Below are 24,769 nucleotides of genomic sequence, written 5' to 3'. Positions count from 1 at the left end.
TAATACAAACTAAAAGAAAAGGGCATTTCTTCTATAATTTTATTTTAGGTTGTTTTCCAAGCTCACAAAATCTTTTCGGCTAGGTGAATTTTTTTTCAAAGGTCTAGTTTTGATAGTTTTATTACCTAAAATGTTTTTTCATATCTAGTTTTAGTTAGTAGTTTGGTTAACTAAAGTAAATTTATGTTTACTATAACCTCTATTTGCTTGTTTGCTGTTTTTCAAAATCTTTAGAGTTAAAAGGATTCAGAAGGGGAGATTTTTTTCAGAGGCTCCAAGAATCTTTCCATTCAGTGATGCGTCTCTTTCTGCAATAGGTGATACTTTGATGGTCGAGCCAATGCCTGCAAGGTACAAAGGTCCTGAGGATGCAAAACAAGCGTGCACCACAGAGTTGACAGTTGATCTGAGGTGTTTGTGCAGACATGCTGTGTTTGGTGGGGCTCTGCATTATGACCAAACATCTCCGTTCTGATCTCGCCTGTCTAAAAGAAACTGCTCTAGAAAGCTTGTGGTTTGTTCAGATGCAACTCAGCAGACCTAAGCTGTGCTGTCGTGCTCATTTTAGAGTGAGGAGGCTCTCTCCTGGCAACCCTTCCAAACAAGCCATATTCATTAAGTCTTTTTCTAATTTTACTGTCATAGACTTTAGCATTTAACATGCTAACCGAGCCATGGAGAGTCAGAGGTGTCGCTCTCAGGTTTTTTGCAATTTGAGCATAGCAGGGTTTGACCTTGAGGTGAATTTGCTGGGATGTCCAGTCCTGGGAGGTTTGGCACATCCAGGTGCATTAACATAATGCCACAAACCATCAAACTGTCTCAACTCTTCTTTTATAGATGTTTTCACACTTACAAATAATCAAGGCTATTTGATAAGCAACACATGGCTTCTTCTTACCTTCTTAATTCCTACGGACACACCAAAAGTGTACTTTTTCACTAGTTTTTCACATTGCTGTAAAAACTCTTTTTCACAACTGTACTGCTCATTTTTTGCTAAATGTCTATTATTTATAATAGCTGAATGTGAAGCCAACTTTCCAAAAACTAATAACAATTACATGTGTTTATCAAACATTAAAAGGCTAGAGTGATGAACACACAGCTTACATGAACAGTTCAGACTGCGTGGCTCACATTAACATGTAGCACCTGGTGACAGATTCAGGCTATGAAACTGTCTCTGCATGGAAAAACTGACGTTTTCAACCTCAAACAGTATTTGTCAGTATTCTGAATTATGACAGATATCATTAAAATCTGAAAACTGGTCTTTTAAAATGCCAGTTTTTGAGAGACCGGACTAAATGTAAGTACTTTTAATCTTTATTATTCCCTATCAGGCATATCTTTGATCAATATGGTTGTGGTCAGTCACAGCTTCAAAGAACAGGTAAAAAGTAGTGTTATACATTTTCGTGTCATTCTACATTTGAATTATATAGTGTCTTTCATCGCCATTAATTAGATAGCATCTTAAAGAAGAAAACAACAAATTCAGTGATGCCGTTCGCTTGCGTTCCATCACTCCCAGCTGTTGTCTTCACTGTAGCAGCTCGCCGTTATTGCTCCCTGTCAGACAAACACACTCTCTCCTTTGAAGGACACTGGTCAAATTAATTCAATAAAAGAGAGTCTACGGGGTTTGCTTTGATATGATCCTCAGAGAGTGTGTGTCGCCACGTACAAGGCGGATGGTGTGTTTGCTGTGTGTGTTTTCTCTGCAGACTCTGTGTGTTGCAGCCTGCCTGCAGTGATAAGCAGCTGATGAAAGCCAGAGAGAGAGTGCATTACCTGAGCCTGCTGTGTGTTGTTGGATGAGGGGAGTGGGTTGGAGACCATTGGTCCAAAGATATCCAGTTCATCACCAATTGGTGCAGCACCCCCTGAGCCCTTCCCACCCCCCTCTGGAGCATCTAAGAGAGAAACAGAGATAGAAAGAGATGTGCAGTATCTCCCAAAAATATTTGACAGAAGCAAACAGATCAAGAATAAAAGCAACTCTAACAACTTCTAAAAACTAATAAAACTTGGGGCTAGATGTCTAAGTGAGGTATATACACAACAATCATGCATATGCTTGTTTTTTGTTTTAAAAATCCTCACATAAATTGGTATTTATAAAGAAAGAATGTGTGGCAACAATCTACATATGCACAGGCTATTTTTAGAGTATGCCCAGCCTGCTCTGACATTAAATGAACTATATTAAATAACAAAATGCCAAAACAAAATGGCATCTTTTTTTAATGAGGACACCACAAGCACACTTGTCAAGTAAAAATTTCACTAAATAGTTTGATATGTGGCACATAATTAACACAAATACACAAAGATATATATATTTGTCTCTAATAGGACAGAAAGCTGCATCCAAGGACAGTTTTCAGTCTGGAACGATTGTGTTTTACTGTTTAGTCTCATGTCCTTTAGCATCTTTGCTTTGAATTAACCGCCTTCTGTAAAAGCATCTTTTGGCTAACATGGCTGACATCATTATCTGGCTGAGACATCCACTTTGCTGCTTGAACTAGGAGTTGCTTGCATTCACACTCTGCAGATTTTGATGCCATCAGTAAATACAAATTCACCTTAACCAGTAATCTCTGGGTCTGAAAATGAAGCTAATAAGACACAGTTAAAAACTGCAACATGATTTTTAACATTAACAACTTGTTAAATTCTCACAACTTCACAACAGAATTAAGTTGTTTATAGGCTGAAACAAAAACTGGTCTTTTTGCTCAGAGTCACATCCTACCGGCTGTAGGTCAGGTTCTGTTCTCTGCACAAACAAATGATGCTTGCCTATTGTTCAAGCTCACCCTCCTGTTATGGTTCTTAACCCTGGTGATGGATTAAGAGGTATAGAAGGCTCTTAACTGGTATCTGCTCCTTTGTGCAAGGAGGAACAGGATACGCACTACCAGAGCTACAAAATGACCTCCAGCAGGCCACTGGTGTGAATGTCTCTAACCAAACAATCAGAAAGAGACTTCATGAGGGTGGTCTGAGGGCCCGACATCCTCTACCCTGATTGGCATTTGCCATAGAATATCAGAATAAGCAGGTCCACCACTCATGGCTTGTGCTTTTCACAGATGAGAGCAGGTTAACCCTGACCACAAGTGAAAAGGTCTGCCTGAGCTAGCTCCTTCAGTAGCTAGATATGTTGCAAAAATTGTTCTTCTTTTGCCCTGAAATGGTCTGAAGAAGATGTGGAGAACATTATGCTGTCGGTAACATTGTTCAGCATGATTGCTGTTTGGTGGTCTGGGGTGGCATATCCACGGAGGGATGCAGAGATCTCTCGAGGCTAGGCAACAGCACCCTGACAGGCATTGGGTATTGGGATGAAATCCTCAGACCCAACATGACGCCATGCTTGTGCGGTGCATGCTTGTCCTCCTGGTGCACGACAATGGTAAATGGCCTGTATTTGTATAGCGCTTTTCTAGTCCCTAAGGACCCCAAAGCGCTTTACACAACCAGTCATCCACCCATTCACACACACATTCACACACTGGTGATGGCAAGCTACATTGTAGCCACAGCCACCCTGGGGCGCACTGACAGAGGCGAGGCTGCCGGACACTGGCGCCACCGGGCCCTCTGACCACCACCAGTAGGCAACGGGTGAAGTGTCTTGCCCAAGGACACAACGACCGAGACTGTCCGAGCCGGGGCTCGAACCGGCAACCTTCCGATTACAAGGCGAACTCCCAACTCTTGAGCCACAATGGCCAGCCTAATTTGGCAAGAGTATGTCGACAGTTTCTAGAGGCTGAAGGAATTGATACCACTGACTGTGCCCCACACTTGCCTGATCTCAATCCAAAAGAACACCTCAGGGTCATCATGTTTCGGTCCAGCTGCCAGGTTGTACCTCAGTTGCTGAATTACTACAATGAAAGTCTGGCAGAATGGACTAGCCTGATGCTTCAATTGTTCAATCTGATTTTCAGGGTGTCTCTGAATTCAGCCCTCCGTATGTTGATACTTTTCACTTTAAAATTACCATGCTTTTTCATTTGAACATGCTCAAGACAACTTTGATAAACGCAATCCTTCAGTAGCTAGCTCTGTTGCAAAAATTCTTCTTTTGCCCTTGGAGCACTACTAGAAAATTAATTTGCTGTAAGTGCAAATATTTTTGACCTTGTGTTTTTATTAATGTTTAGATTAACAAAAGTATAGAGTACAAATTAATGATCAAAACCAGACTCTGACAATGTTTATCAGCATTGTGTGTATATGACAATGACTGAATTAGCTGTGACTAGGGCTGCCACGATTAGTCGACTAGTTACGATTACGTCGACTATCAAAATCGTCGACGACTAATTTAATAGTCGACGCGTCGTTTGAAGCTTTGTAAGATCCCAAAAGACGAAGGAATAAGTAGTAGGATTTAAGAGTGTAATAACGGACTGAAACAGAAGATGGCAGCACTGCATGTACAAGGATGCCAGCTGCCGTTAAACCCCGAAGAAGAAGAAGCAGTGTCCGGTATCGTCGCTGTGTCCAAATTCGGGAACCGCATCCTCCTGTGCCCGCATTTGTAGGCCAATTACGTTACAGCGACACGACGAAGACTGTCCAAATTCAAAGACTCCGACAAATGCGGCCGACAAACGCGCCCTTTATTTCCTCAGATTTAAAGGATGGGTCGGGTGTATACTTCATGGCCCAACCTATCCCAGAATTCATAGCGCGGTCCAGCGTGGCCCTGCTCAGTTTCCAACAATGGCAGCAGCTAGTTAGTTTTAATATTACTCTTATTATTCTTCCTGGGTCACAAAATAAACATTTAACATATTTTCAGGCGAGAATGTAACTGTGTAAACTTCAAATATCTGCTTGGTTTATCAAGACACCACATATTTTCAAAAGCGCTCTGACGTTTTTCGGAGACGTCTGTTACCCACCAGCTCGACAGCTAGTCGGGGTTCAAGGCTCACTAGAGCCGGTGAGAACACCGGACTCCCGGCAAATCGTTTTCAAACCCACCGCCGTCTTTCGCTACTCAGGTTAAACATGATATATAAGTCACTTAGATAACTTAAAAATGTTATTGTTCGGCTTTTTTCAGTATTTTATTTGTTCCTGAGTAAATCGGTTTGGCTGAGATTAAAGTTATAGTTTTTACACAGCTGAATAAACGTCAAGCAGACAACCGATTATCAGAAGTGTGAGACGCTCGAGAATATACTCCGGTATCCTGTTATATTTTAGATAGCAAGGAGCAGACGGCTGAGTTTATTAAACTTCACCGAAACAATCTGCAAATTTCATTAAAATTTAATAAACTATCATCTTGTCTTTATTTTTAGTTAGCACATACCTTAAACACTTAAAGCTGTAAGCTAATGACAGTTATATAAGAGCAGATGCATGCTGGTGCAATAAGCTGTACGTTTTACGTCCAATGGACGCATGATCTGATTAGTCGACTAATCGCAAAAATAATCTGTGACTAGTCGACTATCAAAATAATTGTTTGTTGCAGCCCTAGCTGTGACAGGACACCTACTGTACAAACAAAACACAAATCAAGAATGACTCCAGTAAGGTCGAGGGGAAAACAGAACATTTTGAGCTCCAGACACTAAATTTTCTGCCTTCTGGTGAAATTTTAACACCAATTTGTACTTTTTCTGAATCAATTTATGTTCGAAGTATTTATGTCTTGGAAAATTTCTTTCATCCCATCTCCCTCTACTCTATCCTTTCCCCTCACCCTCAACCAATCACAGCTAATGGCCATCTCTGCTTTAGCCTGGTTTTGCCAGAGTTTTCTTCCTCTTAAAAGGGAGTTTTTCCTTCCACTGATGCCAAGGTCTTGTTGTAGGGGGTTGTTTACTTGTTGGGGTATATTGTAGAGTCTCTAACCTAGAGTATAAAACTTAAAAAACAACAACAACAACAAAAACCCACCCATTGGCTTGGTCTACATCTCGGGCAGGCGGTTTGAGAGAAGAGTGAAAGAGGTCATCTACGTCCACTGTGAACGGCCATCGTTGAACAGAGGGGGTGGTTTAAGACACCAACTGCCTGCCATCTATAATCCAGTTTTGAGATCCCGTCCCAGCACCTCAACCCCCACTCATGTCTTGCATCAGGTGATATCAATAGGTCACATGATAGGGTGAGGCAAGGTCTCACAATGGTTTCACCCTAAACCTCTGCTGATAATGACTCACGCCTTTCGTCACACCTTGGCTCATGTGATGAGGCATGTGATCAATAGTGGGTGAACGACCTTCTTAAGGGACAACTCCCACTAAGATTAAAATACAGGACTGTACAGCATTTAGTTTTAGAACTGAAGAAGCTTCTTGGATGAGAGGCGAAACGTCTTCAAGAGACTTAAAGAAGTCCAGTCGCTTTCTTTCCAAGCTCCTTAAACTACCATGACCGGGATGACTGAGAACCTACACAGACACCAACTGGCTTCCTCGAGTACAGATACTGGATGTCAATATGGCTCTTTCCTTATGGCTCCATTGCTGTCAGCCCACCTGCTCCTGCACGTACTGTAGCAGCATGTGTTCTAATTATTCGGGAGGTCTTGTCTCTGCTTGTCTCCAACTTTGGTGGTATATGATGCAACCCCCTCCCCCCCAAAAAAACAAAACAAAAAACCCCACAACAACAACAAAAAAAACAAGAGCATAGCAAGCTGCACAAGCCAGATGGATGACAGCTGTGGTTTTCGGAAAGTTTTGGAAAGCCAAGAAGACAATGTAATAACCACTAAATATGAATCCTCCCATTATCGTGACAGGTTGATCCACTGAAAATACATCACTCACCATTTCTTCAGTCAGAGACTGAAGACTGGTAGCCTAATTGGATTCAAGTCAAACACAACTTTCCAGACATAAAGAACATCGAGTATGACTGTTCTGAACCCTGGTATCAAACATTTGACAAATTCATCAAAAATTCAGGATCTGAAAACAAACTATCACGATGAGCACAGAGTAAACAAACTTTTATTTTTGGTTCCTCCGTTTGTCATAGGTCTGCTGCATTCATACAAAATGCAGGTTTCCCGAATGCATTCACACTTGTTACAGGACAGTTGCCAAAAATAAGCAAGCACAGATCCTCGATTATCCACCTTCAAAGCTGAACCGCCACAGAACTTCAAGCCTTTGGTGCATTTAGATTATATTCTAAGTTTATCTTGGAGTTTTGTTGAAGACAGTATCATTGCAGAAAAACCATCCAGAATGAGCAGTCCCCATGGTGCTGAAGGGAGAAAAACAAAGTACACTATGTACTGCTGTCATTTAACAGACAAGAGTGAGAGAGAGGGAGATAAAGAGAGAGAGAGAGCGTGATAAATAGAAAAGAGGGAGTCAACTGGCTGTGTGTGTGTGTGTGTGTGTGTGTGTGTGTGTGTGTGTGTGTGTGTGTGTGTGTGTGTGTGTGTAAGAGAGAGAGCTCGCAGCGGAGGTCATTTATATAACCACAGTGATGAGACATCTATAATTTAGCCCTTTTAAAGTGTGAACAAGTCTGAGCTCTTTTAGCCAGACAGCACAGTACAAGGAAAAGCATTTACCGCAAGAAGGCCAGAAAGATGGGTTCGACATCCTTTTGAAGCCACTTATTAAACCTCATTTTCAAATGAATGCTTTGTGACGTCCCAATATTTAAGCTAGCGATTTTGCCCTTTATGTATTTTACGATCCTTGCGTGTCATTTATGAGCCTGGCTTTGGCTTTCACTGTTAAATCACTTCCAACTTTAAAAAAAGAAAAAAGAAAGATGAATTTGCATAAAGAATAACATCGATCATAATTATGATAACTGCTTTATGGTCTGATGACAGTGACAGATACAAGTCAGACACTGAGGCAGAAGGGAGAAAAATAAAGATGTGACCCTCCTACCAGTCTGAGCCCACCCCTCCATTACCAAAATTTCATTCAGCCATTGCCATGGAAATGAGCTGCAGGGAGAATAGGGCTCATCATCACTGCCATGTCAGGCACTGCGCCCGCCATCCCTTATTATGGGATGGAGCCGCTTCTTGAGAGCACTCTCAACTTCACCATGGAAACAGACCAATAGTTTAGGCAGGGGGTGTGTTTCATAATCACTCGGGACCCCTTTGCTCTCACTCTCTCTCACACACAGTCTCATTCAGCATGGGAGAGCTGTCACATTAAGGTCAGCACCACATGTGGTAAAATATCTGACTTGATTAAGCTTCGAATTTATTTTTAATGCAATAACCTGATGAGACATATATTTATGACAAAACGTTCTGATGGTTTTACCCCATTGGTCAAAAGACCAGATGACTTTACTTCTTTGCAATTGTTAGTTATTCACCAACATCTTAATGCAGCCATGAAGGCAGAGATATGCAAATTCAACCCACTTTCTTCCTCAAAACACAAGTCCCAACTAGGGCATGAAATTAAGTTTTCCCCACTTCCCCTTTAAGTGACTCTGGGAGTCCAGAAAAGAGAGCACGAGCCCGGCTGGTGACCACAGCCATTAGCTGCTGTTAGGAAGAGTCATTACAGAGAGGCGAGAGTGGAAAACGGACATGGAAGGAGCGACTGCAGTTGCAATGTGTTTGTTAGAAGATAAAGGAAGAGCGAGAAACCACCTCCTCCCATGTCTCCACTGATGTCAAAGGGTGAAGAGAAAATATTTATTACCTGCTGATGCTGGTGTTGTGAAGCAACTTCTCCAAAGAATATTTATCAATGTGCAAAGTGAGGATGTGCTGCAGTCAAAGGACTCAGAGTAACCAGTTCACCACTATCTCTGGGTTCCTATTTTCCCCCAGTCACATTTATGTAATGTGCAAAAGTCTTGAGCCACACCTCAATTTTTTTTCCATGTTTTCATCCTTGTCCTTTTTAGAAAAGCTCTTGAGAAGTAAGCATTCAATAGTCTAAGTTTAAGGTTTTCACCCATTTTCAGTGCAGTGCTTGTACCTGATGATTTTCAGTTGATTGTTGTTTGTTAAGCGATTACAGGCCAACAGTAACTATAACGTGGCAGTTGCTCGTATTAAACATACAAGCAATCCATGTGAGTTTAAGCACTTCAGACGGCTCTAAACGTTCATTTTATTTTCTACTGTGCCAAAAGTAGGGGATGTCATTAAATAGACCCACATTTCCAACTACATATTTAACATCTTGGACTGCTACTACTATAATATAAACAAGCCACAGCTATGAGCTTAGAGCGCTCCCATCTTACTGACTCCATACAGAGCCGAGAATAGTAAAAAAATAAATAAATAAAAATTGGATGAAATGAAAATAAATTTAATAATTCCACTATTGTGTGAAAAAAAGAAAAGAAAAAAACCCCAAGTTGGTTGGTTTGGGGTTGCATGGCTTACACACCACTGCAATAAATTCTGGTTCCACAAATTTTTACTTTATTTTTCGACTGTCAAAAAGATGATCATGCTGCTTTCTTATTGAGCTCATAGCTGATGGCCAGGTGTAACAACTCTGTGACAGGCCCTGGGGGCAGATATTCTTTTGGGCTCTTACTGCCACATTGAACCAGAGCAAACAACATTCTCTCTCTCTCTCTCACACACACACATTGTAAGTGTAAAAAATATGGAATAATATTTTTGGAATAATTAGTAATGTTTTAAATAGCACCATGGACAACAACCGCAGTCTGAGGTTGGGGGAATGGACAAATTTATCTAGCATAAGCATATGCTATAACACCATTATAGTATTATATAATATTACTCATACCATCTTATTCAACCAAGCTACCCCAAGCATAAAACAGATTTAGCTTCGCTAAAGTAACATAAAGACACTTGTAATGTTGCAAAGCACCAAACAAATGAGAGAAGCCCATTAACCACAGGTCCTCAGAGACTGACTGGATGGGTGACTGTATAACAGGCACACTCATTTATAGAAATTCTCACTCAGCAATTGTTTCAAGAGTACCAGCTTCTACATTTATCACTCACACATATTACAGCATGAATGCATATTTTCAACATTAAAGTGGCATCAATGTTTCAATCCTTCACAAAAACAAACCCCTCACTCATCAGACCATCATCTCAAATCCAGTCTTCATCCTGTTATCCTCTCTCCTTTAAGTACCACTCTTTTGCTTTGCTTGCTAAACATAATGTAAAATGTCTGCACTCTCAAACTCACCAAAAAACTAACTGCTGCACTGTTAGCGTCAACAAGTATGCAGGCACTTTGCACACATGACAGGGAGGTCAGGTCAGCAAGGTCAGGAAGTGCAAATTTCCCAGAATGCACCTAGTTTTTAAGGCAAAAGTGTTGAAGGCTCTTTTAGACAGTTAAATTTAAAATCACAAAGAAAATATCTGCCGAGCTGAACTTCATCTAAGAAAATGTATATAGAATCACAAATTAAATACACAGTGGAACTTTTACACCTTGTCCACTTTATGCTGTGAACATGAGCACCCACTACATGAGGTTTGACAGTGATTTTGACTGGCCCCTCCTTCTTGCAGGGTCCTGTGGTGTTGCCCCAGCAGCCCAGTCAGACTTTTGAGCTGATGGCGTGGTTACCTGAACTGTGTAGCAAGTGTTCTTAAAACTGTGTTCATTCTGAGGGTGGAACCATCGGTATCCTTGCATCTGTCCGCTGCCAGCCACAAACTCTTCAAAGTTTGTGTTTTTCCCCCTTCTGATCAAATGAACCTTTCTGCACCATCTCTTCAAAGTCCTTCAACATTTATCAAGAACATCATTCTACATACTAATCTGTCAAACAGCCTCGGCCCTTGGTTTTTATCAATTTCGTTAAATGTCCGAAGCTTTCCATTGAGATTCTCTTCCATGATCACAAAGCTCTGAATGTCATGCTCTACCCCACAGGTTCAGTGTCACAGTACAATATCATGTTATACTGCCAATGGAAGACAAGATACCGTAGGCATAAAAAGATACAATACTCAGAGCAATCATCTCGCCAAACCACAATGACTGGGATTAAGGGAAGATGGAAGAAACATTCCTCACACCACTAAACGACCACCTCCAGACCAGAGCGTTGATGCACGGCAGGCTAGTCGATGCATTCATGCTGCTGATTGCACACGCTGAGTCTACCATCTGCAACCTCAGCGAAAATGGAAATTCATCAGACCAAACTATATTTTTCCAGTTACCCTAAGCCCATCACAGCCTCAGATATATTTTCATGGTTCACAGGAGTGGAACCCATTGTGGTCTTCTGCTGGTGCAACCGATCCACCTTAAGGCTGAATATATTTTTGAGTGTTAGAAGGTTTTTCTGCTGAGCACGGTAGAAAAGGGTAGATATCCAAGTTAGAATAATCTTTCTGTCAACTCCAACCAATCTGGACATTGTGCTCTGATCTTTCACTCTGATCTATCCACTCCTAGTACTGTGATAGTAAAAAGGCCAGAAGAGCAGCATCTTCATGAATCCCCCCCCCCCCCCCCAAAAAAAAACCCCAAAACAAAACAAACGTCTGGCGGTAACACAATTGGCTGATGGGTTTCAAAGTGTTTCCACAAATGAAAGCGATGAACAAAAAATTGCAGTCATTATTCAGCTGCTCAACAGTAAGACAAAACAAGATATGTATGTCAGATATAGATGGTTACAGCTGGGTAATTGCCAACATGTTAGCTATCACTATGCAATGCAAAGGTTAGTTATACTTCTGTGTTTAGTGCCCTTACAGTGCTAACGAGATTTGCTGCGTTAATGCGGTTATGGCATTAACGTCATTTTAACGAGATTAACGTTGACAGCACTAGTAATTTTGCATTATGCATACTATACTTATATCAAGGATCACTTGGATGATTAAGTGATAACGTTAGCAAACAAGACAACGTTAGTCAGCTGGGTGTAGCTTAGCTACCAGCGACAAATTGTCATGTTAGCTGATAAAGTAGTGGTCAGCTCAGTTACCAGCCTCAGGAGTTTGGATAAAATAGCTAACATTAGATATTAAGTGTTGTTGTTCATTTCCAGGCAAAGGTCCTGTTTGGCCAGATGGATTTACTTAGGTATAACAAATAGATATTATTAGATATTAAAAATAATTATTACTAACTTGCTTGACACCTGTTGCACAATCCTGCTACCTGTGGGTTCAGTCAGCACAAAGGTGAATAATCTGCTAGCAGTTTTTAATTTGCCCGTATGATGCACATACACACACAGAACCGAAAACAAAAAGCTGTGCACTTTGCCAAAGACTACCCAGCAAGGCAAAAAGCATCCAAACACTGAAAGCTTCGTATCAGCTCCACATGGCACTGCTGTCTGAACTACTCTGTCTCACCATTCCTCCTTCAGCTGAGTTCAGAGTACACTCCTATATTACTGAATATGTAAAAACCACTAAAGCAATTCACTAACAAATTTTATCTCATGTCATATTTGTTTGTTTCGTTGTTTTTACGTGGAGTTTTGTTGTCCTTTGTTGATGTTAGTGATTAGTGGACTCCATTTCTAAGGCAGTGTTAGCCAGTGCTGCTCATTTTTGATGCTGGAAGTAGAAAAGAGGCACTGAGGCGAGACGCACTTGAGCGTGAGGATCACGTCCTTTGAATTTTTGCAGAAAATGTGCCATGAGTTTTTTCACTCCACTAGCTGTTAGACACTTGAGAAGGTCAGGGAATGCCTCATTTTTAAGTTGCCTTACAATGTCTTCAGACAGTAGTTGATAAAATGAATTAGGTAACATTTTCTTAATGTACACAACACACACTAAATAAAAATAAAGAACAAAAAGGACACTCATCTGATCTCTAACACAGTTTATATACCAAACAGAATCAAACTGAACTGACGAAAACAGACACATAAACCAAAGCAGGTTCTTTGAAGGTTGCAGAGTAATGTAACCAGAGACATAGAGGGAAGGATAAACACAAGAGGCGGGGGGATGCTGAAGGCACACAGCCACATGTTTGACTTATTGATTATGTGTGAAATCTCATCCACTCTACATGGCTGTAAGGTGTGCAGCATTAGTTATTTATAGCAGGGTGACTACTCTCACGTTTCCACACTGCCGTCGGGAAATTTTCTGATCAATGCCATTTTCACCGACTCTCTTTCTGGCAGTGCAGCTTACCCTCACCTCGGTTCGACATAATATGGTCCGAGATCGGGGAAACACAGGGTGATTGCACATTACAAATTTATGGTGAAAACCCTAAAGCGACCCGGGCTGCCTCTTCTGCCTTGTTGCTGTTCAGGATTAAGGTCAACAAGCATGGAGCAAAAAGTCTGGCGGTTAATGGGCCAAGACGCACACTGTCTACCCAAAATGTCACAGGTTTGAATCCAGCTTGTGACCTTTTTTGAATGTCATATCCTTGATGCATTCAATCTTTCTGGCCATTGTGCTGTTGTGTTTGTCAGCAAAGCACACATGTCATTAAAATGCTTTCATGCTGGATATACACAATACCTCTCAACCACCTTGAAGCTGCAAGTCTGAGTATTTGTAAGACTGATAGTAAAAGAATTCCAGAGAGAATGTGGTGCATTTGAGCACATGATCTGATGGCAAATTATATCAGATATAAGAGGTTCTGATATAGGTCAGGAGATTTGGAGGCGTTTTATATTAGTTCCTGGGTGATTTGCCCAGTGGAAGCTGGACGGGGCAACTGGAGTGAATTAAAGGGCACCAAATCCCATGTTCTAATATATAGCTGTAATAGATGTGGAATCTGTAAAGGCAGAAACAAGTCAGTTGTCTGGATTTTGCCTGGCAGTTTTACCCACGGGCTTTGGCATAGAGCATTTGGGTCAAGAAATAGTATCAATCAAAAAAACTGCAGGACCCAACACAGTAAAGCAGATAGCAGTAAAGGTGGGTAAACGGACTCAATTAAATAAGTAAAATGTGAGTTTTTGAGAAGGGAATATTGGACTTTTTATAATAGCTATAGCTCATACTTGCTTTAAAAGTAGACTTTGAACAATATTTTAGGTTTATATATTCAATGTAATTTTATTTATAGTGCACCAAAATACAACAGCAAGGAGCCTCAAGGCGCTTTATACTGTAAAGTAAAGAACCTACAATAATACAGAGGAAATAAACAACAATCAAAGATGCCTCTAGGAGCAAGCACTTTTGCAACAGTGGGAAGGAAAAACTCCCTTTCAACAGGAAGAAACCTCCAGCAGAACCAGGGTCTGAGAGTGACATAGTCTGGAAGACAGGCAGAATACTAACTAATGATTAAGTGTTGTGTAAGCACAGAGTGAAAAGAGGTGAGTGAAGAAGAAGCACTGAGTGCATGATGGGAAGCCCCCAGCAGTCTAGGCTTATTGCAGCATAACTAAGAGAGGACTGAAGGTCACCTGATCCAGCCCTAACTATAAGCTTTATCAAAAACGAAAGAAATATATGAGGAGGATTACTTGCACATATGCTGATCTTGTTATCAAAACTGCTCAGACAGTAAGGAAAGTAAGGAAAAGCAGAAAAGTCTTCCTTCCTAAGTCTAAGGTGAAACCAAAAAAGCAAAGTAAGATTTTTCCTCCTATTAATACAGTGCATTCTTAATTATTGTTGAATTCCTTTTGAGTGTAATTGAAGCAGTCCTACCTATAATTGATATGGTGTTTGGATTTTATTTGTCTGCACAGATCATTGACTTTTTTTTTAAAAAACACACGACACTTGAAAGAAGATGGTGCTTTGCCATATTTATTTTGAAGATCTGATCCCAATCATGTGATCGTTTTGTTCCTTTTCCTGTTCAACTGTTGGTCACCATCTGATTTCACTGATCTTTATCCTATTACTCAAACTGCTACTTTTATAGAAATATTTTAAAATATTAAATTACTTTAAAGACTTTCCCCATTTTTCACAACATTTTTGCAACTCTTTGACGTCACAAAAATAAATAAATAAAAAAATTAGCCTGGATGCACTCTCACTTTTCTTAATCATTTCATGACCTCCCAGAATTATCTTGTAATCCTCCAGAAACTGGTCCAAAAACCCAATGCAGTGAACTACTGAACTTAACCTGACAACTATACTTCAGTTTTCTGAGAATACCACAGTTTATGAAATGCTATTCCCGCATCCATTCATCCATCCACCCATTTTTTGACACGTATCTGGATTTGGATCACGGAGACAACAGTCCAAGCTAAGAAACCCAGACTTTCCTTACCCCAGTCACCTCCTGCAGCTCATCCGGGAGGACACAGAAATGTTCCCAAGCCAGCTGACAGATATAATCTCTCTACTGAGTCCTGGGTCAGCCCTAGGGCATCCTCCCAGTAGGACTTGCTAGGAATACCTAGGAGACATCAAGGAGGCATCCTAGTCAAGTGCCTGAACCACCTCAACTGGCTCCTTTCGATGTGGAGGACCTGCGGCTCTACTCCGAGCCCCTCTCAAATGACCGAGCTCCTCACCCCATCTATAAACTCATTTCAACCGCTTGTCTCTGCGACCTCATTCTGTCTGTCACTACCCAGAGTTTCTGACCAACCAATCCATCACTCGATCTCATGGTCCACTCTCCCCTCACTTGTGAACAAGACCCAGAGACACTCAAACTCCTCCACTTGGGGCAGCAACTCATCCCTCACCCAGAGTGGGCACTCCAGCCTTTTCACCACCACAGTGGAGTCATATCAGCCCTTGAAAGTCTGACATGAGTGCTGACTTTCAAGGGCTTTAATGAAAGCATTAGGAATTACACCCACTGTTATACATACTTCCCCATTTTCAGAGGCTAAACCATAAATGGACCGAATAATATAATTTTAAATATAAGGACTCTTTGTAATATACGGATGAAAATCTTTTGTAGTCAATGACTGCCTAAAGTCTAGAACCCAAGGACATCACCACCAAACCACCAGCAGAGACACAAAGCAAGAAAAAGAAACACAAGCAGAAAGTTGCTGAACTAAAAACAGGGACACAACCGCAATTTCTCTGAGACAGATCTCAAAGCGAAGGATGTAAAGACTGTATCACAAAATACCAACAACACAGACGTTTTACTTGCAATGAATTACTTCCACTGTATGGTGGTACTGATACCACTATACTAACCAAGCTAACAGCATATTATAAGTCGTGAACACTTATGTACATGCTACATCATATTTTTTTCTTTGTTTTAACAAATTTGTAAGAATTTCATGCAAACACTTCTGAACTTTTTCACTATTGGGTATTGTGAAAAATAAATATAATCCATTTTGGAAGAAGTCTGTGGAACAACTGGAGTGCTGTGAATACTTTTTGGATACGCTGTGAGTCCACTTGTACATTTCAGTGCATCTCTGATGCTCACTTCTAGTCTGGAAAGTGGTTATTTGCTTCCATTAGGAGCTCCTGAGTGTTCTTCTTGTAGTTTACCTTGTTCAGCCAGGACTTCACATCCTTATTCTTCTGTGACTGTGAAGCCTTTAATGCCCTTGTACATTTTTTAATGTTATGGCCTAAAATGTAACAGTCCAAAAATGTGTCTAGATTATCCCCCCTTCTAAATTCAAACTATAGCTTTGTGGCTTTTACATGTTTCAAGTTCCTGTTTCTGAGGTTGTTGAGTGCTTTATATAAACCCTTCCCAGTTGCTAAACATTACTGGAATATCACAACTTCCCTGGTCTTTAAAACATGTGTAAATATAGTAGCTATATAGTATCTAATATTTTTAACATTTACTTTTTTTACTTGTTAAATCATAACTGGCTTTTTTTGTTAACACTTGTATCATTTGTGAATTTATTATTTTCTCTGTTGGTTATATACTACACCACAGGTGTTAGTAGATTGCTACCCACAGTAGGCATTTAAGTCAGACCGATTGTTTGTCAGACCCCGAGCGCTTTAGAGTCGATACGTGTTTGTTGTTTGCCAATATCAAGGCTTAAAGCAGGGACAAATTCTGTGCCCCAAATATATTTTGGACATGAATCGAAACTGCTTGTGATTAGACAACAAACAAAACACCAATGGAAGAGACATGTAGAGGAGTTTCAGAATTAGTTTTCTGTCTCTTGCTAAATGTTTATGCTTCAATTTGTATCTTTTCTGCATCAACAGATAGTGGAAATGTCTCTATTTACATAAAAGAAAGAGAAAGTGAAGCAGAATGCAGGAAGGATGAGACAAATATTTATTTTTCTGTAGGATACATTTTCTCACGATATAATCCCAGCTGAGCCAACACATCGCTTATTTGAACAAGTAACCTCTTTAATAATGCGTGTGTGGCTTTATGTCATAGTAAATTGATTTGTTTTCAATAATTTATCCACTTCTGGAGTTCAGAGAGATTTCTGTTAATGTCCAAAACTTTAGACATCTCTGTGTTTGGCGTGATTTTGAAGAGTCTTCATTACGTTATTAAGAATGAGAGAAATCTTGAAGGACATGCGAGGGCCTTAAGATTACTTAGACACCAAGCAACAAAACTTATGTGGGACTCAGACGTCAAATATTGTAATGTTGTATCTGCTGATCCTTCTGCCATCTCTCTCTTCCATGGTTATGAATCTGCATGTAAAAGGGGAAGGGATGCTGCACCACTAAGGGCAACATGTTCCCACTTCTTTGATGTATTTCTGTATAAGATGCTAAACTGGTAACACAAGCGCAATGAATGATGGCCATCGCACAAATCATGACCCATTTCAGAAACACAATGTGATCATTGCCAAATGTAAATCCTCACATTTATATTACATGAAAGGACCGTCCACAGAAAATGCATCACTCGCTGGTTCCTCAGTCTGATACAATTAGGCTGCCGGATTTCAAGTCAAACACAACTTTCAAAGCTTCAAAGAAGCTTTACTCTTTGATGCTTGTTTTTGACGCGTGTGGTTTCTTAACAGCAATATGCAATGTAATGAGTCTACTGATGTGAAACAATCGACTAACTAGCCCATTAGATCACGATGATGATGTGAAAACAAAGAGAAGATCCCTGCTTCAGTGCATTTTTTTCAAATTACTGCAAACTTTTTTACACCACAACATACACTTTTTTCAAAATCTTTTTTTTTTTCAAATGAAATGTAGTGTTCCAGGCTAGATTCACACATATACAAGCAGATGTTTTCTATGGGAGAGTTAAAAAAGAGAAGCAAGAATATTTACCACAGGCATAATTATACATAGTCATATATTGTCCTATAATGATCTAAAACACCAGAACTCTCAAGAATTTTAACCCCTGTGTTCAGCTGATGACTCAGTCGAGGATATCTATTTCCTGTGGTTACCACTCACATCACAAAATATCCAGTAAAACCTGCTCCATTTTACTTTGTCTTACATGCTTGACATCTGCATCGGGTACATCAGTGTGTAGACTGTTCAATGGTTTTACCTGTAGGCTTACATGGCTGAAGTCACTGATAGTATACCATCTGGCTGTTAATGCACTAAGTCATCAAAATGTAATGAAAGCCCTCTCTGCATGATCCAAATAAAGCCTGATGGCATGAAGCCTCCCTCTGATAATGTCAGACATTACTTAACCTCCAATCATTGCTATATCAATCAAAAAATATTATAACATCTTCCAACTTAAGTGGTTTAACAAACATGTCAGAGGCATTAGGCAGACATTTAAATACAGTTTGACAAGTCAGCATATAGCCTAAGGTTAATTATCCTGTAAGCTGTAAGAAGGCTGTCCATGGCTTACCCAGACCCAGCAGGTCCACGGCTGGCTCTGTGCCTTTCTTAGGACTGCCTCTGTACTCTGCCTGTTAAGGACAACAAAGAGAAAAGAGAAAAAAATATATAATAATGATATAAAAACATAATATTTGATTTGTTCAAGCAGGGTATTTGATCAAAATTATAACATTACTAGACTGTAGATGATAATTACATCCATAGAGACTAGACCTTTTACCATTCTGTATAACAATCCAATATTGATCCTTATTAAAAATACTAGATTGGATCATCAATGAGAGCAACTGGCCCTAAGATGAGTAATCTCCTTTTAATGCAGCTATAGTCTGCAAACCTTTTCTACTGCAAATTTGTCAGGATGACTTTTAGTTAATCATATCCTCATTATATGGGCCATCAAGTACATTCTGTGACTTCCACAGCAGAACCAAGAAGTTGGCATTTTGAGTCACCCTACTAACATGACCTCAAAAATTCTATTACATTTGATTTCAGTGGAGAGTATGATTTCATCTATGGATCCTGAGGCAATTTTGACTGCTACGACACTACATGAAGTGTTTGATGCTTTAATGCCTTACTAGCCTGCATATATGCACAGGGGTGATGTAATGTACACTCCTGCTGGCAGGATCAGTTGCTAAATGTTGTGTTTCACAAAGTGAAGCAGTGAATCAGCAAAAGAAAGGAATTAATCCCAACTTTAGAGAATAAGGTTTGTGGTGCAGCTCAACATGTATTATATTGAGATATGTTTTAGGAATTTATCCTACAATCACTGAACTTAATGGGAGAGAAACAACTGTCAGAACGCATTTTCCTACAGAATTACTTGGTATCTGTGGCAGCAGAGTCAGGTTTTGTTAGCTGTTGGGTTTTGGTTTAGACAGATGTTAAATATTCAGGAACTAGAGGATGTTACCTTTCAAATAATGTCCTAAAAACTTCCTTTAAAAGCCTTCAATTCATCCAAAATGCTCTAGAGTGTACTGACAGGTACTAAAAAGAAATTACATATTTCCCCGATACTGGCTTCTCTTCATTGGCTCGCTGTGAAATCCAGAATCGAATTTAAAATCATTCTCCTCATATATAAGGTCTTAAATAATTAGCCCCCATCTTATCTTACATACCATTGTACTGTATCACCCCAATAGAGCACTTTGCTCTCAGTCTGCTGGCTTACTTGTAGGGGTAGAATGGCAGACAGCATAAGTAAGTATTCTAGTGTCATGCGAGGCCATCTTTCCGACTTCTAAAGCCTGGCCAAAGTTGGGTCATTGTAAACAGGACAAAGATCCCAGGCATGATGCATGCTCAGTCATCCAAGTAAGGAAATTCCAATATGGAGACTGAGGAAGTGACTTGAATGAGAGACAAAAATGTTTCTCCCACTAAAGAATCAACGTTCTGGAATACAAAGAAAGTTGATTTTTGGCACCAAGGCTCAGGAAATACAGGTTATACACTATTTGAAAGGCTCTTGGTCCAATCCCCTGGCTGCTCCAGTGTGTATGCCAAAGTACCCTTCAGCAAGATACTGAACCCCAAGTTGCTCTCTGATGTGCACATCAGAGTATGAGTGGGTGAATGTTAGATGTTAGTGCTGGTATGAATAGGTGTCAATGGGTGAATGAGGGATGCTGTATAAAGCACTTTGAGTAGTCGAGTAGAGTAGAAAAGCACTGTGTAAGAACCAGGCCAAATACCATTATCTCCCACAGCAGCAATTCTACAACAAAAGAAAAAGAAAAGAATCAAGGTGTTGGGAAGTCTAAGCCAGGGGTCTCAAACTCCAGTCCTCGAGGCCCGGTATCCTGAAACTTTTCCATCTGTCCCTGTTGCAACACCTGAATAAAATTAGTAGGTCATTAGCTAACCCTACTCAAGTAAATTTAAGTAAATGCAAGTGTTTGGAAAAATGTACTTCTTAAAGTACTTTTATTACACCATGTTCATTCACTCATGAGCTGCTGTAACATGAATCAAATGGCTGAACTGCCACCTCAGCATGCAGTCAAGTTCTATAGTCTTGCTAACGACCTACTAATTGTATTCAGGTGTGTTGCAACAGGGACACATGGAAAAGTTTCAGAACACCGGCCCTCAAGGACTGGAGTTCGAAACCCCTGGTCTAAGCTATCTAATTATGGGCTGTTATTAGATTTTCATGTTCGTTTCTGCATTCTGGCTTAGTTTTTGTTAACTCAATAACAACAGTGTAACATGTTATATGTTGTTCATTTCAGGTTTTATTCGCTTAATTTTATGAGCTTGTAAAAAACTAGATATTTGTTATGTCCTAACATATAAAATCCTAGAACAGAGAAGACGAATTTTAACACAAGTTCTATTGGCCGTGATGATCGCCATGTCAACAAGATGTACAGCATCATTTTTGGCATAATGTTTCTCGCATCATCATTCCTTAAGCTCTTTCATGGCCTCTATTCAATCAGACTGCCATATTTTAGAAGTTTATCAGGGGTATACTACCTTGGTGATATTGGTTACTGATATGTAATCGTGCTAATTTAGCTTTAAACCTGATAAGTTGAGCAGAATTGGAAAGTAGTGCAGGTAGGAGAAGAAGACAAGGAAAGAGGCTAATGAAAGAACGACAGCAAGGAAGAGAAAGATGGGGGTTAAAGTTCAAGGAAGACACAAGAGTGAAGGGGTGTGGAGACAGACAGTGGAACATCGGAGAAAAAGAAGTGGTGAGAGAGAGAGAGTCTAAAAGGGTAATACGTGGGCCAAGAGAAATCTACAACACTGGTAACAAACCCAGTTGGCCCCCCAACAAAAGATCGATGGAGCACATTAGATTCTATGTTGTTCCAATCCAAGGCAATGAAAACAATTACCGTGTCCATGCCTAATCAGGAATGCATTGGCTGTAAATTGATGTGTGTTGGGACTGCAGCAAAGTGTGAACAGCAGCGCATGAACCGCAGAAGGAAGGAGCATCTCTGTACAGCAGCCAGAGGTTGGACTGTGCAATGCATTCTTATTGGGAAACAGTAAAGGACCATTCTAGGGAATTTTTAAGGAAAAGCAATAACAAAACTAAGGTTGAGGAATACTTATTAGTAAGATTCACTTAAGTTCGTAGCCAATAACTGCATGATAAATTTCTGTACAGTTAGAAATGTTGAAAAATTCTATTAAAAAATCCCCTCCAGTTTATCTTATGAGATAAAACTTAAATCAATATAAAAGAATAAAGAGGGGATTGGGGAAGTGGGAGACAGCAAAGGGTGACAGAGTAAACAGAAAGAGAAAACACTGTAAATAATGGATTGAAAAAAGAAAAAACAATTCAAACCAAAAACCAAAATCTACGGTGGCCCTGAGAGGTCAAAGGCACTGCAACTTAAGAAAACGCCTGCAAAAGCTAACAAAACAGAAAGGCAGTTAAATAAAGCACAACAGGAGTGTTTGTGGGGCAACGTTAAAGTGACAGAAACTACAACATGAGAAGGATTCACTGAAACGATACATTGGTGTTGTGACAGAAAAAGATGCAGGTAATGTATGTTTTAATTGCATGAGTCACACAGTACTGTAGCTCCATGTTTGCTGTTAGCCGTTTACTGTTAGCTTGTCACTTTCGCAGCTGTTTTGGACCCAAAACATTCATTGTATTGTGTTTTTGGTGCAGTTTTTTAAAATTTCCAATACTTTTTATTTGTTGTGTTTAGTGTGCTTTTGCAGAGCTTTTCTTTCTTCTCATGTGGCATTTTGACCTCTCAAGGCCACCATTAATTAAATTCTCATCACTGTTGCAAATTTGTTAATTAGTTCATTTATTTATTTATTTATTTTAATCCACTAGAACTTAATATAAAGAAGACTCTTATGTCAAATTTAGCTCTGCAACATTTGGGAAAATGGTGAGGCAACTGGGATTCAGCATTTTTTAACAAAATGTAACACGCTTAATTAAAAGCTTGTTCAATCTGGTTCTCAGGATTTTTCTCGTGTTGATAAAATGCTTGTTTTGTGTGCTTTTAGGATTGCTAACAATGAACCCTCTAGTTGTTAAAGAGTATTATTTTTCCTCTGTTTTTGGCCATCTATAATCTTACATGAAATGTTGGTGATCAGCTTATGAAAGTGCTGTTTTAGTACTCTGTAAGCTTTACACACAGATTTTTCCTCCCTGATCACCTTCCTTAAACAGCAGCTGAAGCAGGTAAATATTATATAAAACCTGTATTTGGTGATTTGTAAAGAATGGAGTTTCAATAGCAAAATGGTTTTTGTTTCACGTGTTTTATTCACATATAAAACTCATCATTTGCTGAGACTGGGTAACTTTCCAGTAGCAGAGTATAGTTACACTTGATAATATAGCCCAATAACACTTGTTTATTCTTTAAATTAAGTGCTAATGGTATTCATCTTTACAACCTTGCTGGTTGATGATAATATTGGCTGAAATCCTGAATAATAATGGAACAACCTGCAGAATAAGAAGGTTTGTATAACATTTGTCTATTTTTATTCAAGAGTTGTAATGTAATTAATACACAATGTTTATTTTCTCATGTACTAGAGCAATGAATGAGATCTTTACACATGAGAAATTTGCAAATATGAAATAGCCACGTCTGCTTAACACAGGGGTCGGCAACCTGCGGCTCTTTAGTCTTTATACTGCAGCTCCGTGGTTTAGGAAAATAAATTGTAAAAGTATTTAGCTGAAGTGTATTTTATTTGTGTTAGTTCTTTTTTAACTTGTAGTTCTAAATTGGAAGATTATCATGATCTTGAAATATAAAAATAAAATTATATTTTATTATTTTTCATAGCTCAAACATAATAAAATGATTTTTTAAAATTATTTTTCGTCACTCAAAATAAGCGTCACACTTGCGGAAGCTGGTATACCTGCCGAAACGCCGTGCATTTATCGAGACTTTCAACCCCAGGTAGGCCAAGTATGGAGAAATGTAAAAAAAAGAAAAATATCTGAACAAAATTTAATGATGCCTGGGCAGATTTATTTGCATTTACTTCTGACGAGAGTGGCCTACCAGTATGCCTAATTTGTGTATTGTCGATCTTCGGATCCGCATACATATTTGAGCAGCTATTCCCCACCATGAATTATGATAAAAACAAAAACCGCTCACACCTCACAGACGGCAGCTTACAGTCCTGCGTAAAGATGAAAGTGACTTCGTACAGCCCCGGTCTGCAGACGCTGTGCGCAGAGGTTTAGGAGCAGAAGTCCCATTGTAAACATACCACGGCAGACCCGATGATGTTTGCATGAACACGCTTTACAGCTTCTCTTTATTGACCACTTTTCACACACGGTTGCTGTACACATGCAGCTGGCTTTAGCTTTTCAGCACACAGCCCGACACATAACACAACAGCAGAGAGAGCACAGACTTTAAGGCGGCGAGGCCTGATTGCGGATGACGCTCAGGTGCGACCACCTCTCCTGCAGCGGCACTGCAGGCCACGCCCCGCCATACACATTAACCAGGTAGAATAAATATTTATGTAGACCTTTTGCAAATATTTATTATTCACTTTTTTCCGATTATTTTTTAAAATTCAGGTCAAGGCTCTACACGCTCCGAAAGCCCAAAGGCGATATAAGGATCAGTTTTTGTTTGCTACATGGATAATTTAAGTTCAGCTTTTTAATTCATTTAAAAGAGACCTTAAGAGTTCAAAATGTGTTCATTACATAAATAAAATTTCATTTGCTTTGTAGCCTTTCATGGATTTCATAAGCAACACACTATAGTTGTTTATACAAAGCATAAAGGTAAAAAACAATGTGTGCAGTTTTATCTTCATTTTAGATGTCAAAAAGTATTTGCGGCTCCCTGTGTTTTCTTTTCCATGCAAACCGGGTCCAAATGGCTCTTTGGGTCTTAAAGGTTGCTGACCCCTGGCTTAACAGCATCAGTATGTTGTAGATTCAGTCAAGATCTAATATGATCTAAAATATTTTCTATCAAAGCTGTATATTATCAAATTTACATAGAAAAGCAGATCGAATTTTAGTCTTAAATTCTCTTAAGTCCATCACGGGCCTTTGCAAGA

General features: G+C 39.7%; 1 protein-coding gene across 4 annotated transcripts in view; it reads right to left on the bottom strand.

The window, feature by feature from the left end:
- The window catches only part of LOC134639660 (stromal membrane-associated protein 1-like), a 145,618-nt gene that overhangs the window by 31,399 nt on the left and 89,450 nt on the right, over positions 1 to 24,769 (bottom strand). For all 4 annotated transcript variants that reach the window (XM_063490968.1, XM_063490969.1, XM_063490970.1 and 1 more), the window contains 2 exons: positions 18,705 to 18,765; positions 1,798 to 1,919 (listed from right to left, as the gene is read on the bottom strand). In XM_063490968.1, coding sequence (XP_063347038.1) covers positions 1,798 to 1,919; positions 18,705 to 18,765 — 183 coding nt within the window. The remainder of the gene's footprint in view (positions 1 to 1,797; positions 1,920 to 18,704; positions 18,766 to 24,769) is intronic.

This window comes from Pelmatolapia mariae, linkage group LG13, assembly GCF_036321145.2.
Source record: "Pelmatolapia mariae isolate MD_Pm_ZW linkage group LG13, Pm_UMD_F_2, whole genome shotgun sequence".
In the NCBI taxonomy this organism is placed as follows: domain Eukaryota; kingdom Metazoa; phylum Chordata; class Actinopteri; order Cichliformes; family Cichlidae; genus Pelmatolapia; species Pelmatolapia mariae.
This window is presented reverse-complemented; position numbering and strand designations above follow the sequence as displayed.